The 16,375-nt window shown below is 45.8% G+C and overlaps 1 protein-coding gene across 5 annotated transcripts in view; it reads left to right on the top strand.

Moving 5' to 3' along the window:
* The window catches only part of LOC107498562 (store-operated calcium entry regulator STIMATE), a 52,836-nt gene that overhangs the window by 20,790 nt on the left and 15,671 nt on the right, over positions 1 to 16,375 (top strand). For 2 of the 5 annotated variants that reach the window (XM_016121834.2, XM_016121835.2), the window contains exons 2-3: positions 11,043 to 11,091; positions 13,076 to 13,171. In XM_016121834.2, the coding sequence (XP_015977320.2) occupies positions 11,043 to 11,091; positions 13,076 to 13,171 (145 nt within the window). Of the gene's footprint in view, positions 1 to 2,821; positions 6,654 to 11,042; positions 11,092 to 13,075; positions 13,172 to 16,375 lie in introns of those variants that run through there. The other 3 variants (XM_016121836.2, XM_016121833.2, XM_016121832.2) reach the window with 3 other exon arrangements.

Consider the following 16,375-nt stretch of genomic DNA (forward strand, 5'->3'; position numbering starts at 1 on the left):
ACAGTCCTGTGCAGCTTTCTTTCACTCAAGCCTGCATGTTCTACACTTCCATGGTCACACTGCAATTGTTTCTGCCCACACAAAGTGCTCGTTGATTGTAGGGAGCAAATCCAGCCTGGGTTCTGCTCTCTGCCTGGACCTAGTTGACTCAGCCTAAGATAAATGTGAGTCATGTGGTCAAAAAGGCAATGGTGTTCACCCACAGGGTGTGATTCTAAGGGTTGTTGAAAAGGTTTTTCTTCAAAGATAGTTTTTCTATCAACCTTTTTTGGTACCAAAATCCCACCACTAAAATCTCTTGATTTTGAATGTGTGAAGCTACCATGAATCATCATGCTTAGGAGGCAGCAGTAGTTGGTAGAATTGCATCCAGTGTAACAGTGGAAGGTAGCAGGATTCAGGGCAGGCAGGTTTGGAAGTTTGCTTGGGGACTGAGAGAGATCCAGGCCTGAGGCACTCTGTCCTGAGTGGAAAGGTCTGAAGGAGGGGCTAGCACCAAGGCCTGAGAAGCTTGCAGTGGGAAGGAGCAGCAGCACCAGGGAAGCGCTGCAAAGCCACTGAAGTCTGCGTAAGCGTCTCCCAGTCTTCCACCAGTTGTTACTGTTCATCAGAGCTCCGTAGTGCCCCGTGGAGGAGGCATCCTTAGCTGCATTCTGACCGTAGCACTTGCCGTAGGCATGCTGTCAGCCAGCTTGGTCAGCCAGCTTGTGTGGGCAGCAGCACTCACTTTTCCTGCTGGATTGGGGTGTGATGACAGGCTTCTCATTTCATGGTGTTTCTTGAAGCGATTGGTATGTCATATACTTTTTTTCTCACTCTGATTATAGAAAAAATTCTGCAGCATACTCAGCTTGATTTCATGGTGTGTCTCTTTATCATCAGCAAAAAGCAGCTTGAGATACCTTGACAAGAACCAGCCCTTTCCCTTGGTAATCTTCTGAGTCTTTGGAGTTGGTCTTGAGCCTCCTTTCCTGTCACTTCTTCCTGAGCACATCCATGCATCCTACCCTGATGGTAGTGAGACAGGAGGAGGAGACCTGCCTGCCGTGGGCTGCTCGTGGGCTGCTCATGGGCTGCTCATGGGCTGTATCAGCCCATGGAGCGTGGGCCACTCTGCCCAGGTTGTTCCAGTCATTGCTCTCATGTGCTCACCTTTCAGGGCACCAGCATTTGGAGAGTTCTTCCCGAGGCCAACCTTTGAGGCTAATGGAGACTGACAGGGAACAGAGGGTTCAGCTGAGTGAAGCTTTGTTCTGGACCCACATGGGACGTGCAGGCCAGAAGGAGAATTGGAACCAGAACTACAGTGATAGAAAAACCAATGGTTATATTCAGACGATGACATTTTAAGTAACTTTCCTCTTTCTATAGTTTCCAAACTTATGATGATTTATAATTAAAAATGTTAAAGACTTTAAGGAGGTCCTGGATCCACAAGTGATATAATCAGATGAGCACTTTCTGGCTGCCTACACCTGGGTTTTGCGCCTGAGGATTTACTCTTCCTCTATCAATAATACCACTGCTACTTCTTACTAAAATATGTACAGTCCTTGGCGAAGTACAAAGCACAGTTTTAAGTACTCTATATTGTTTTGTTAATGCTTCTATGAGGTGTGTGCTATAATTTCTTTCACTTTAAAGAGGGATAGGTCCCAGCCCAGAGAGGTTAAGCAACTTTCCTGGACCCCACAGTCAGTGCTGAAACAAGGCTTTGAACCTAAAGCTCACACTGTAAGCACCAAGCTGTCGCCTCCTTTGATTTGTGTGTTCTTCCAGTGTGTTCTGATCCATTTATTCAGGTTAGTAGGTAAGTTTCTGCTTTGTTCCAGGTATTGGGCTGGGTGCTGAAATGTGAATAAGACAAGGTCCCTGTCCGTCTCGGTAACTAACTGTCTGGTGGGAGAAACAGACAAATCCTTAGTACTGAATTTGAAGTATTAATCCCAGCGTAGCATAGGAAACTTTGAGGAGCCCGAGGGAGGGTGGAATGCTTTGCTCAATTGCAAAAGAGGCAAATCTTAGAACTGTCTGAACTAAATCTGGAAGGATGCTTTAGAGTTATCCAAGAGAAAAAAATGTGGAGGCCCTCTCAAGTCAAAGGGACAATGTGAGTGACAGCATTGGATGGGAGGTGCCGGGCCAGGGGACCTTGTTTGCCAACTTACAAAGTATGAATTGTGTTCCCTGAGGAAGGAGAGGTGGGGCAGGCACTGAAAGGTTTGAAGCAAGACATGCCATACTCACTTCACTCCAGCTCCAGTGTTGGGGGGCGGGGGTTATGGGAAGAAGAATGGAGTTGGGGGAACCCGTTGAGGTGGAGAGGTCCCCTTTTTGCTTTTGTGGAAAGATTGTTGTATTAGATCTAGGTTGTGCCATTTTTGCCTTAGGCAGATCCTTTGACCTTATCTATAAAATGAGAACGATACCTTTCAGGGTTGTCATAAAGATTGGCCATAATGATGTAACGTACCCGGTGAGGGGTGGTTGCTGCTTTTCTCTCCACATTGACCTTATTAAGTAGACAGCTGAGGAAACTTATACCCAAAGAGTTAAGTGACTTGCTTAAAATAAAATTGTTGGTAAAGCGGGGACTAGATTTCAGACCACCCCCAACTTGGCTGCCTTTAGTTCCTTGCCATAAGAATCACCTGGCTCTTCATTTCTCCTTGAAAAATAGCCAAACTTGGGTTTAAAACTCGTAGACCAGAATTTAGTCATATGGCTACACCCAGCTGCAAGGGAGGCTGGAAACGCATTCTGCAAGCTACTTGAGAGAATTCCTTTAGGAAGAGAGGGGAGGGTGGGTTTGCGGGAGGCAACCAACAGTCTATCTCACTGTCCCCTGGGACTTTTTCCCTACCTGAAAGAAACTGAGTGCCTCTGGGGCTTTTGCACCACGGGGGGTACTAAGGAGTTTTGGGATGGGGCTTAGTTGTGGGGATGATCATTTATACTTTAGGGAATGTGCAGAAACACTTCTGGTTTTTTTCTCGATTGCCGGTTTCATTATTCGAGGTGGATTTGCTCATCCCCCTGGACAGTTTCTGGCCTTTGAGATTGGGAGTCCTGGGCTCATAGAACCAGCAAGGCATGGCTTGAGGTCCCTTGTCCAACCAGTGCCAGTTGAGAGAGGCCTGTCCCAGGTGACTCAGAGTTTGTGCAAGGTCCACTGATAACTACCTGGTGATCCTGGACAAATCACCGCTCCCCCCACTGTTTTCCCCACCTTTTACCCTGAGAGCGTTGGATCCTCAAGACCCTTTCGGCTCTGAGTCAGAGTGCAAGCTGCTGAGTTTATGAGCTGATCTGACAGCAGCTGCTTTGTCACTGGGCTTGCTGTTAAGCTGGGGAAGGGGCTGCTTGCTATTGCTAGGTGAACAGTTTGTTACCCTCGACAGGAAGCCTGTGCTGCATGAGGCTCTGGCCTGTGGTACAGCTTGAGAAATGAGGCCATCAGGGGTCTGATCCAGGTCAGCAGCATGTCACTGGGCAGAAGGCTCCAAAACTGGTATTTTTCTGGCTCCAGGTTTTTGACAGGGGAGTATTTTCTCCAGGGATGAACAATAAAGCATTTAGACTTTTGGCCCTGAGCTCATGATCTCGGGCTCCCTGACACTGAGAAGTGGGAAATCCGCTCACATCCCAAGGTCCATAATCTCACACACAGATCGGTGGTTTTGTGGTGCCAGTGAAGAACCTGTGACTGATTTCCCATAGCCTGTGAGGAGGAGCCATCCAAGCTGTCTTCTGTTGTGTCATATTTTAAAATGTTAGAAGCTGCAGTGGCTACTGTTGTGGTCTGTGGTCACCTTCCTCCTTTCAGATTACACTTTAGATATAAGAATATATTCCATTCATTTTATATTGTAATTGAATTGCCTTGGTGGATTTTCATGGCAAAGAGAAGCTCTCTACCAAGAGCCTTACTGGGTTCAGTAGCCTCTTCCAGTATATCCTGAGCAGGGAGTAATTTTCCACCCACATAGTGATGATTGGGGAAATGCCATCAGATAAAGAGGGGCGCAAGGGACTGTCACCACTGGTAACCAAGCCTGCAGAATCCCAGTTTACCCCTTCTTTATTCAGCTGAAAGCCTTTCTTTTCCCCTGATAGTTAGGAGCCTCTTACCATCTCTTTCACTCTTTGTAATTCTGCTTCTCTCCAGCTGTGCCCAGTATTGGCCAGACAGCTCTCTTAAATTGTGTGGTTTAATTTCAAGAGTTGTACTTTTTATGACTTATTTTCTAAATAGGACTATAGCTGCTATGTGGAGATTATTTTCCTTCCAACTCCTGTGATTTGACTTTTAATGCCGCCTTTTATGTCTTCTTCCTTGTGACATAAAAGGGAATACTCCTTGTAAAACCCCAGTTCTCTTCTGCCACTCAGCAAGTCTGTGGGAGGACCAGTCAGGTGAAGCTCTGAGGACAGTGAAGTAGTGCCTGGTCCCCTCCCTCTAGATGTAGACACGAAGGGGTGTGTAAAATCAAGTGACAGCGTCGTGTGAGCAGTCAATGATCTGGCCACTGGTGTGAAACAGGTAGCATTGTATAATCCATAATTGCCTTTCTGTTGTGTGGCACCAACAGGAGGAGTGAGCTCTGTGCCCTGACACCTCAAGGGAGGGTGTGAGCTGAGGTCGAGCAGGAGGAGCCGACGGTGTACACCTGAGAGGAGGGCAGGTGGGAGCCTCGCCAACCCCACCTGTGCTGGTGGGTGGTGGTGAGCCTTGCAGGTGCCTGGGAACCCTGATGAGGCATCCTTTTCAATGATCAAATCATCAAGGTGAAAGGGTTCTCTAGTTTTCTGTGCTGGCAAGGTTGTAGGGGAAATGGGCACTCGTGTGAGTTGCTGCAATTTCTGTGGAAAGACAGAATCAACTGCACAGAACCTTTGATGCAGCAAGCCCACCAGTAGGAATATGCCCACATAGGCAGAGATGGCTCATGGCAGTGACATGCACTGTAGCAGTGCTTGTGGAGTGACTCAGAGATGGCATGGCCATGCCATGGGATACCACATAGCCTCTAATAAAAGAGGTAGAGCCACGTGTATAGTATCTTAAACTGCAGGGGAATTTTCGGTGAGAGCAGCAAGGATCTGACAGTGTAAACTATGGGACCATCTGTCCTTCCCTTTAAAGAGCCATCTGTCCATCTTTGTAGTCACCTAGCATGTGTTTAGAGGGATGCACAAGGTCAGGGTGACAGAAGTTGGCCCTAAGAAGGGAAACAGGAACTGGGATTTCAAATGGAAGGGAGACTTTTCAATGAATATGCTTTATACTTTGAAATTTTTTTTTAAGGAAAAGAAACAAATTGCCTTATTAATTTACTAGGGATGCCTTAACAATCACAGCCTTCTTGACTTTACACAAGAGACACTGATTCTTTCATAGTTCTGGAAGCCTGAAGTCCAGAATTGAGGTGTTGGCGAGGCCACGCTCCTTCCAGTGGCTCTAGGGGAGGGTCCTTTCTTGTCTGTCCACTTCAGGGATTCCCCGGCTTATGGCTGCATAAGTCCAGTCTATGCCTCTGTCTGTGCCAAGGCCTTTTCCTTTCCCTGTATGTCTTCTGCTCTTCCGTCTCATAAGGATACTTGTAATGAGGTTTAGGGCTTACCTGGTTAATCCAGGATGATCTCTCCTCAAATCTTTGACTTAATTACATCTGTAAACACCCTTTTTCCAAACAAGGTCACACTCACAAGTATTGCAGGTCAGGATTTGGATATATATTTTTGGGGACTGCCATCTAACCCACTACAATTAATTGGGGGACAAAACTCAACTATATGCTGCTTACAATAGAACCACCTTAAATGTAAAGTTGAAAGGAAAAAGTTGAAAAAGATATACCATACAAACACTAACGAAAAGAATGTACTCTGAATTCAGAGCATGTCACAGGGGTGGAGAGGAACAGGGTTGGGATCCTAGGACCCTCCTAGCATTCAGGAAGACCCCGGGCTGCCTGCAGGCATAGGGGGAAGGAGGGGTGTGGAGAGTCAGGTTGTAGCTGGCAGGCCCAAGGTCACACGCTTCTTTGAGACTAGGACAGGATGTCTCAGCCCAGGACTCAGCCCAGGGAGAATGGAAGCAGAGAGGAGAGAGAAGACAGGGTCCAGGGCAGGAACGCAGAATGCTGTTTGCTTTCCTGAGCACGGGTTCTGTGCCTGCCCCTTCACTTGTTTTCTCTTGTTTAATTCTGATGCCAGCCAGGTAGGTCATAGCTGCACAGTCTTAACCCCTCTTTTTTTACACAAAGCCACATAGCTAGATAGTACCAGAGATAGGACTTTAAGCAATGTCTGTGTGGCTCTTGGCCACTACTAGTTTTCAAGGGTGACGGGACCCCATGCCTGTCTTCAGGGCACTTGTGCATAAAGGCAGAAAGCCTGCTTAGGAGTCCACTCTGGCACACAGCATCATTAAAGGAGTGAAATGGGGCCTGTTGCTACACACTCCCATAGGCCCCCTTTTCTGTCCCTTCTCCCCATACCCCACTGTTTTTTTCCCACTAGGGGCTATTTCATGCACTGCTCTGTTAGCCTTGGATTCCAGCTCTGGTATCACCGTGTCAGGGACAGACCTACACTTGAGGTGTGCCTGCTGCCCCCTCCACTGGCCCTGCCACCTCAGGGAACACGTGGTATGTATGTTAGAGACTATGGATTGCACTTTGCTTTGGCCTCTTGTTCCATCTGTGTCCTTCCCATCCAATAGAAGCACCGAGAAAAGATCAGTTGTCCCAGGGCTGTGCCTGAGCCACTCTCTGTGAGCCTTTTCATTTGTGGCTTCTGAGGGAGCAGCTGTCAGGCCCCCACAGAGAGTGGGACTGGGTACCTGGCTCACCATCCAAGAGAGACTTGGAGGCAGCCCCTCATTTCCTACTTGCAGAGAAGTCTTGTGTGTCCCCACTTTACCACCGCCACCACCACCAAAACAAAACCAGAGATGCAGTGAAACAGTGTAAATTCCCCCTCTGGAGTAGTCATTCTTGACTTTTCTCTTTCTCTCTCACCCATCTCCACTCTGTCAGAAAATCCTGTCAGTTCAGTGCTTAAGTTACAACCAGGATCTGACCTCTTATCAACCTCTCCTGCTACCACCCAGACCAAGCCACCATTGTTTGACCCTGGGTGAGTGTGGTAGTCTCTGACTGGTCTCCCTGATTCCACCATTGCCCCTTCAGACTACTCTCAGCAGTGCTGGAGTGAGCCTGTTCAGCTGTGGGTCACAGCTGTCCTGCTGTGTCCTGCCACCACCCCCAAGTCACTGCGGGCAAAGGTGGAGCCCTCAGCCTGTTCCACAAGGCCGGGAAGGCCTGACCTCATGTCCCACCCTCCCCGCCAGTTACAGGCCTCGGCCCTCTGCCTGAGGGCTCTTCACCCCTTCCCTTCAGGCCTTTGTTCACCTTCAGACATCCTCATCTGCAGTTGCCTCCCCCAGCCCTCCTCTCTCCTTTCCTGCCTTAGTGTCAGTCCTCGCAGTCTGACGTGCTCCAGGTTTACTCCTCTCTCACCCTAACTAGAATGTAAAGAAGACAAGGATTTTGTCTATTTTAATAAAATATGACTGGACAGATGAACAAATTTTTCTGGCTTTTTTTCCCCTACCAAGTTAGATGTGGAGTAGCTTTCTAATGTCTCTTCTTTAATTAAAAAAAAAAAAAATTTGTTTTAGGCTCTAAAATAGTCTAGGGAAAGGGGGTGGGAGGTGGAGAGCAGGAGCCACATTTCTGCTCTGAAGCAGAATCTGTATTCATCCTGAATTCCATCTAAGGCGCTGCTATGTGAGGCCGCTCCTGGAGCAGGACCGGCCCGCACACACCATTCTTCCTTTCTCGTCCCAGAGCCCAACTGTGAGTCATATGGTTTCTTCCATGTCCCACTTTGCAGCATTAGCTGAAGTCTCTGACATGAGTTTGTTTTTTATTTTTAAATTTTTGAAATAAAAAGAATGTGAATGTGGAAGAATGTTTTAAACCATTCAGAATGATAGAAAAAGTCTCTTCTCCTGATTCATAATTCCTTTCATCAAAGGTAGCCCTTGTTAATAGTCATATATCCTTCTAGGAAAAAAACATAATATGGTATATGCATAAGATCAGCATAAATATGCACCTTTTAAAATGTATATGAACAGAATCATGGTGGGCATATTCTCAACATAATTTGGAAATCTTTTCATATTAATTCATATAGATCTACCCTGTTTTTAGTAACTAATGTGTATTATACCATGATATATATACCCAATCTCATATAAATGGGCATTGGTTTCTTTCTGGGGTTTTGTTATGACAGTATTACAGTGAGGGTCCGTATATATCTAATCATGTTTTAGTAATACCCATAGAACACATACCAGGCAGTGCAGTGCATTGCAGTTTAAAGGGGCACGGGCAAGTAAAATGTTGATAGACATTGTCACATGACCCCCGAATGGTGACACTAGTTCATTCTTCTAGGATATGTTTTCCTCCCAACTTTTTATTTCAAAAAGTCTTAAACCAACAGAAAAGTCTAAATAATTTAATGAATACCCAAAATATCTTTTGTCTTGTTTCATCTAGTTTCGCCAATTATTGCATTACCACATGTGTTAGTTTGCGAGGGCCACAAAATGGGTGGCTTAAACAATAGAAATTTATTTTCTCACAGTTCCGGAGGCTGGAAGTCCCAGGTCAAGGTGTCGGCGGTTTGGTTTTTTCCAAAGCCTCTCTCCTTGCAGATGGCCACCTTCTTACTGTCCTCACGTGGTCACCCCTCAGTCTGTGTGAATGTCCTAATTTCCTCTTATAAGGATATCAGGTTAGATTAGGAGCCACCTATTTGACCTCATTTTGTCTTTTAAGGTCCTGTCTCCAATACAGTCACATTCTGAGGTACTGGGGGTTAGAACTTCAGCATATGGATTGGGAGGAGAGAGAAAATTTGGTCCGTAATACCACATTTGCTTCTCTTTATGTAGTATATGTATTAATATAGATAATAGATTTATTATATAATTGCTTACATTCATTGTATTTATTATTTATAATGATAATATAATTAGACCATTTATAATATGTTTATTTTATAATATATCACGTGTAGTTTTTCTCCCAAACCATTTGAAAGTACATTACAACCATTCTGGTACTTCAGCATGGATCTCCTAAGAATGAGGGCATTCTCCTTGGGGTATGTCTTAATATTCTTTATTTTATACTGATGGGGACAGATTCCCCTGAGGCAGAAGAGCAAACGACTGGAGGCTTTCCCTCCAGATCACTTTGTCCTGGCCCAGTGTCCTTTGCATCTCCTCCTTGAGGCCTCAGCCCCTTCGTGAAACTTAGGTGCTTGTGGGAAGGAGGCCTCTGCCTTCAGGAACCATTTGGGCAAGCAGAACTTCTTGGCCTCAACTCCAGATTCTTTAGCATTGTTGATGTTCCAGATCTGTGATGTATTAATGGAATGACAGACCCTCTTACAATTTTACCTGCTTTTTGATCTCTACCAAAATGACTCTCTAAACATCATACTTCATTTCTGTATACAGACAATCCTTGCTTTGTTAACTGTGGGTTGCCTGTATTTATTTAGAGAAGTAGGATTTATTGATCTGGTCGCTGTTTTCTCTCTCCCTGTCTCCCACTTCCCTTTCCTGCCCTCCCTTTGTCAGCTTGGGGCTCTGCCAGAAGTTGGCTCTTGCCTGCTACCAGTGTAACGCAGCATCCTCTGTGGGCTTGCATCCGTATCTGTTTCTACTACAGTACTTGAGTGTGGGAATACATCACACATGCAACACTTTCCGTGTTTGTTTTAGTAGATAGAATCCTTGTGGACATATTCTGCCTGGAGCGTGAATGGAGGATAGGACCGTTAGAATCTTTTTGTTTATTTCTATTCAAACAGTTGTGTCTGTAGACCTGAGGTGAAGGTGTCAATGTAGGGACTTTTTTTTTTTTTTTTTTTTTTTTTTTTGCCATTTGAGGTCAGTCAGGCTGTTGCTGAATGAGCACCTCACTCCGACCGATGGTCTATAACGGGGAGTACCACGCCTGGTGCTGTGATGCAGCCAGCATCCTTCCTCAGTCCTTTCCATCCCCTGAAACCCACCCTCTACCCAATTCAGAGCTGCTTTTCTAAAACACAATTACCCCTTGTCTTTGACAGCTTAGCATCTTTCCTGGCTTTTTCTTCCCTACAGGATTCAGTCCAGACTTCTTAGCTGGCATCGAAGACCCTCCTTCATGTGGCCCTGCTCAGTTTGTCTCCCTCGTTACCTGCTATATCAAAGCCAAATCAACTTATGCCAAACACACTCTGCCATGTTATGTCGCTGTACCTATGAGCTTGTGGTGTGTGCCCTGTCCAGAATGTACCTCTCTGCCCTTCCTGATCTATTTGCTAAATTCCTACCCAGCCTTCAGGCTGGCTTGGCTACCTCTCACCAAGGAAGCTTTTCCTCCAAGCAGACTAGCACCCTTCCTCCAAGCAGACAGGACTGGTCATCCTTTTCCTCGTGTCTTCACTCTGCCTCAGACTTGTATGTTTTCTAGCACTTGCCATACATACGATTATGTGTCTGCCCTCCTGCCAGACAGCTGCCTTTGCCTTTGTCTCTTCAGTGTCTGGCTTGGAGCAGGCACTCAGTGAATCTTTGGGTGGATGGATAGCTGGACAGATTTGTCATTGGGTAAAGCATATCCTGAAGTTACAAGAAGCTACATTCTACTTTGTGGTCTTCAGTCCCTATATGAGAGAGCCTTGTCACAAAGAAGAAGAAAATACAATTTTCCACAAACTGTGATTCTTCCTAAGTGTCATTCTTCCTAAGGTCATTCTTCCTAAGTGTCCAGTTCTGAAGAGTCTGTACTGGTCAGCAGCAATACAGGGCCTCTGTGACCTTCGTGGCTTATTGTACATTGTCACATATTGAAAGAGCTGGCACCTTAATGTAAACACTGAGTGCACTGATAACCCAACTCGTTATATGCATTTTGTTTTGTTATTGCTGTGGAAAGCTACTGAATGTGTGTCTTTTCTTTCAGTCAAACGCTTCAGAGAACCAAAGCATGAAAGACGTCCATGGAGGATATGGTAGGTATTTAAATATTAACTCATTCCTAGATAATGTTTTTGACTTTTTAAGGGGCTTGGCGGGGGAGGGGAATAGAATGTGAGCAATTATACATAACATAAAGTATTGGACTCTGTTAGTTGAATTAATGGGAATATGTACCACATGAAAGCACTTCTATTACTCCAGATAATTGAGCCCTACCTTTATTCTATCATCACTTCGTTGTCCAGTTTTAGAAGATGGGACGAAAATACAGAAATATCAGTCTATACTACAGGCTCCTTTAGTTATGTCTCTCTGCTGGATTATGTTAAATCCTTGGATGCTATAGTCTATATGCAAGAGCAAAAAAAAATTAAATTTGGGGATTAGTCAGATAAACGATGTGAATGCTCTTTCCCACAAAACTAGTCTTTCTCAGTCCTAGGATGACCCAGTGGTGGCAGTTTTTCCTTCATAAAAAAATGGTGGTAAAGCTTGAGACATAGTTTCTATAGACAAAACTTCCAAAAAAAAAAAAAATCATGGAAGGAGACAGCAGGCTCTTCAGGACATGATATCCACAAGAAACTGTCATTCTTTGGTTGCCTTAGGCTGCCACCTGCCTTAAATTTTTTTTCCCTAGCCATTTTCCCCTCCAGAGAAAACTTCTGATAAAGCACTGTGGTAAAGGCCTTTTTATAAAAAAGCACTTGCTTAATTGATCTTTAATGCATTTTTTCCAGATGTTGATAATAATTTTTATTTTTCCTCATCATTTCCTCTGAAATATGGGTATCTAACTTGGGCTGAGGAGACCGAGAGAGGACCTAGAGTTGGAACGCTCTGTGTTTTACACATGTAGACCTTTGGGGATTCCTACTTCGCCATGGTTTTAGGAACTGATTTTCAAGCCTCAGTCACAGGGTTGGCTTGATTTATCTCTAAAGTCTGTTCCAGTCCTGAGACCCCATGGCTGATGTCTATGCCTCTGTACCCCTTGATCACCCACTTCAGTGTCCTGGCCAACTCTGGATGCCCAGCCTGGGGAGGCTGAGAGATGGCCTCCACCAAAAGGTTCCTTAGTCACAAACCATGAGTAGTCTCCAGGTGTTCCTGACAGAGAAGAAACTAAAACCCACCCTGCTCCTGCGATATAGATTGGACAGGAGTGTAGGGAGGGATGACATATTGTTTCAAAGACTAACAACTTTGTTTTTTTTCTTTTGAAACTTGTCATGTAGCCTGGGGGTTGGCAAACTGTTGCTCATAGGCCCAACCTGGCCCACTGTCTTTTTCCATAAATAAAGTGTTATAGGGATGGTGGTGCTTACGGCTGCTTTTAGGCTGCAGTGGCAGAGTGAGTAATGCTGCAGAGAACGATGGCCCGCAAAGCCTAAAATATTCACTCTCTAACTCTTTACAGAAAAAGTTTGCCCACCCGTAATCTAGGACAGTTGTTTAAATGGCAGCAGCTGAAAGTCTTTTAGAGTTTCAGCTGCATACTGGATTCTTGTTAGTCTTGCACATCACTTTTTTTTTTTTTTTTGACCATTAAGGTAAAATTTTAGAGATTCATAATTAAGAAGGAAATCGTAATATAACAACTTGAGCTCTATAGTCAGGCTGATCTCAAGTCATTCAAATGGGAGCTCTTTAAAATAGAGGTACCTTGGACTTCATCACAAAGTTGTGATCAAGCATTTCATTTTGAAGTAACAAAAAATGAAAAATCAAAACCACATTTTATATGTGTTTAATATATTTAAATGTGTAGTAATCAAGGGTGTTTTAGGGATTTCCATGCAGTGTTATTGATGGTTTTGAAAGGTAGCTGAAACACCAAGCCTGAGTTAGTACTGAAGCCCCAGGAAGAGGTGACTAGTAATTGGAAGTTGGTATCTCCACCCCAAAAGTTAGGGTCTCCCCAACTTTTTTCCTGCTTCAGACTTAACATTTTTTCCAAGTTGGATATTACTCTCCTGTTGGAGTGATAATAAGTGCTTATCCTATTCTGTACAGGTTTTTAGACACTTCCAAACAAGCCATAGGAATGCTGTTCATCCACTTTGCAAATGTATACCTAGCAGATCTCACCGAAGAGGACCCTTGTTCACTGTAAGTGGCCTGTATTTGAGTACAAACCTGCTCCTCCATTGAAAATGTCAGCTGGCCTTGCTTTCTGCCACCAGTCATGAGGGGATGGCTTATCTTTGTCATTCTGCTCCTCTGAGAGGTCATCCTGTGCATGCTGCCTATAAGCTCAGACACACAGCTGTTGGTTAGCTGTTAGCGCTTTGCCTGGTGACAGTTGCCCTGTGTACAGGCTTTCTCCTAATCAATCTAAGTTCTGATTTTTGGCTTTCTAGTACTCTGTGTTTCCCAGTTTGCAAGCATTCCCTGGCAAGGCGCCCATAATGCCCTGAAGGAACATCTCTGTGCTGTAATAGGACACAGGGGCTTCTCTGTGGTGTCAGCCACTCAGGGTCAAAGCCGTCATTAACCATTGTTGACTGTTTTGACCCGAAGACCATGGAGGTGGTTCCTCTTTGTCAATTCAGTATGCCATCCACACAGCCTCCAAAGCAACCTGCCTGAAGCCCCGGTTGGACCATAGTATGCTATTCTCCCTCCTGACAGCACCCACACAGTGCCTTGCTTAGCAGATGGAGTGGAAAAGGAGGCTCGTCTGTCTTATCCTGGCTCCATCTCCTATCTTCCTGGCTCAAATTTGGTGCTCCAGCCATGCTGGGTTACTGCTGATGGCTCTCAACCCTGCCAGCCGTCTCCTGCCTTTGTGCCTTTGTCATGCTGTCCTCTGCCTGGAATTCCCTCCAGCTCTGCCCTGCCTCTGTGAGAGAACAGGGCAGAGGGCTGATGAGTTCTTCGCCAATAGGTTTATTGTATATTTAACTCATTGTGACTGGAAGATTCTTTTAAGCTTCTCTTTTTTTGGTGTCAGTGTAGTTTTGAGATTTAGTCCAGGCTCAGATTTCAGAAGGAAGTTGTGATGTCTCTCTCCTCTATTCTCTTAAGACCTGGATAGGTTGTGATCAGTTTGGATGTTTGGGTGCAGTCCCAAAGCAGGGGGCTTGGAAGGGTGATCTTCCTGTAGGGGAGGTGGTTAGGAAAGGGCCTTGTCTTTCCAGTCCTTGACCAGCAGTAAGCTTGGGTCATCCTTTGGTGAATCATCGTGATGTTGGTGGCTGTGAAGTCTGAGAGCCAGTTACTTGCCAGAGGCTCTGGGGCGAGGAAACCTAACTCCCGGTGAGCCTTGGCCACATCACTATCCTTGGAGCACCTCCATTGCCCATCAGCAAAACGAAGAGGATACAGCTTTAACGGGGGACAGTCACAAACTGAATCACAACCAGGGTGGAGAAGGGTCTGTTGACAGATCTTGAGTGTTCAGCTTAGAGGAGGAAAGACCCAAGGTAGAGGTTGGGGTGGTGATAAGAGCACTTGACTGAGAGGCCGGACTGTAGGAAGGCAGCTTAACTTCTCTGAGCCTCAGTTTCCTCATGTGTCCTGCTAAGATCACTGTGAAGGTTTCATGAGATGATGAGTATAAGTGCTATTGGGAACTGCAGGGCACTTATCAATGAAGATGCTAATAGTTCAGTTGGATGATATCGTCGTTAAAACTTGAGAAAGACATGAGAGCTCCAGCAGTCTGTTGAAGAGCCGCTAGGTGGGAGGCTAGGGATGCAGGGCAGGCATTGCTTCCTCGCTTTGCTCTGTGACTTTATATAGATGGCGTAAGGGTTGAGTTGGACAAGGGGTATCTTGGGACCTGCAGACCTAGAAGGGGAGCCAGTTTCAGCTCAGGGAGAAGAGAAACTTGCAGACAGCAAGGGATGAGCTGCTTCCTGTGGCTGCCAGAGTCCCGTGTGCTGAGGATGCTGCTTTGGGTGAGAGTTCAGCTTTTGTGACATCCTGGGTTCTGTAACTCTGAGGGGCTGTGAGTCTAAGAACACTTACTATACAAATGGCAGGGACTATTTACATATAGTGACACATTTGATCCTCATAACAGCCCTGCGGTATCAATACTTTGATTATCTTCATTTTAAAGTTGGGGAATTGAGGCACAGAGAGACTCACACAGCTCAAGAGTGATGGAGTTGTGATTTGAACTCAGCCCGTGTAGCTCCAGGGCCCACACGATACTGTCCTGTCTGCCAGTTTCACCTGTGTTGTGTTCATAGTATAGCATTGTCTATTCCCAAGGCCTGGCTCAAATCACTATTTGGTGAGGGAATGAGTGAACTAATGCACACACAGGCGTACCTGAGAGAGATTGTGAGTTGCGTTCCAGACCACCACAATAAAGCGAGTGGTAATTGTTCTGCTGTTGGAGTGTCTTGCCTTCAATTTGTAAACAAAAAAATGCAACATCTGTGAATTGCAATAAAACAAGATATGCCTTTATGCCTCTCGAGTGTTCCTGTTATTTTCCGGATGGGTCTCAGGTGTGAGAACCACTTAAAACCAATTAGATGTAAGTAAGCTTCTGAGAGCAACATAGCCTGGGGCCAGAGCTCAGCTGCGAACTTGGAGAAATTGCCTTGGAAGCAGTTGCTATTCCTTCTATCTCTGGTCTGAGAGTGACCCCTTGTGATTTTAAAAAGGAAAGGCAGGCGGGAGAAAATGCTGCCCCTGCTTCTGGTTTTGTCACTTCAGGGCGCTGGCAGAGCCCCGGCGTCTGCAGCACAAAGTAGGTCGCCTTTGGTGTCAGAGCACTGCGTGGCTGTGTGTGGCGTCAAAACCTAGGTCTTGGGGAGGGGCTGGGTCGCCATAAAATGTCTCGAGCCTCAGTAACTTGAAAGCACCTCGGTTGGTCCTTGGTATCTGGAGCGTCTCTTGAGGATTTCCAAGCCAAGTGGCATCCCAGAAGGCTAGAACCTGACCCAGTGGCTGCTTGTTTCCTGCTGTCTGGAGAGCTGGGGCCTATGGTCAGTGGTGCCCAGTGAGATCTGGGTACAGGGCCCTTGAAGGAGGGCCAGTGGGCAAAGGACCTTTCCTTTGTAAGGGAAGAGGAGTGTGTCAGACAGATGGAAGCAGACCTTATAAGAACATGTGGTCAAGGCGGATGTGCCCTTCTGTCCCTCGTCTTGCTCTATCATCTTGCCGTTTCCATGGGAAATAAAGCTCCCTCTTCAGAAATGTTTACTTGTACTTGTCTCCATGGCATGCTCGGAAGCACAGGGATAAGCAAGGGCCATGTCGACCTATTCTCTTCGGTCTAAGAAACCCCAGAGGCTACTTCCTGAGTTGCTCTGGTACAGTGGCACTGACTCTGGGCCTTGGGTGGGCTGGACT

Source organism: Rousettus aegyptiacus, unplaced genomic scaffold (assembly GCF_014176215.1).
Source record: "Rousettus aegyptiacus isolate mRouAeg1 unplaced genomic scaffold, mRouAeg1.p scaffold_m13_p_4, whole genome shotgun sequence".
NCBI classification, from domain to species: domain Eukaryota; kingdom Metazoa; phylum Chordata; class Mammalia; order Chiroptera; family Pteropodidae; genus Rousettus; species Rousettus aegyptiacus.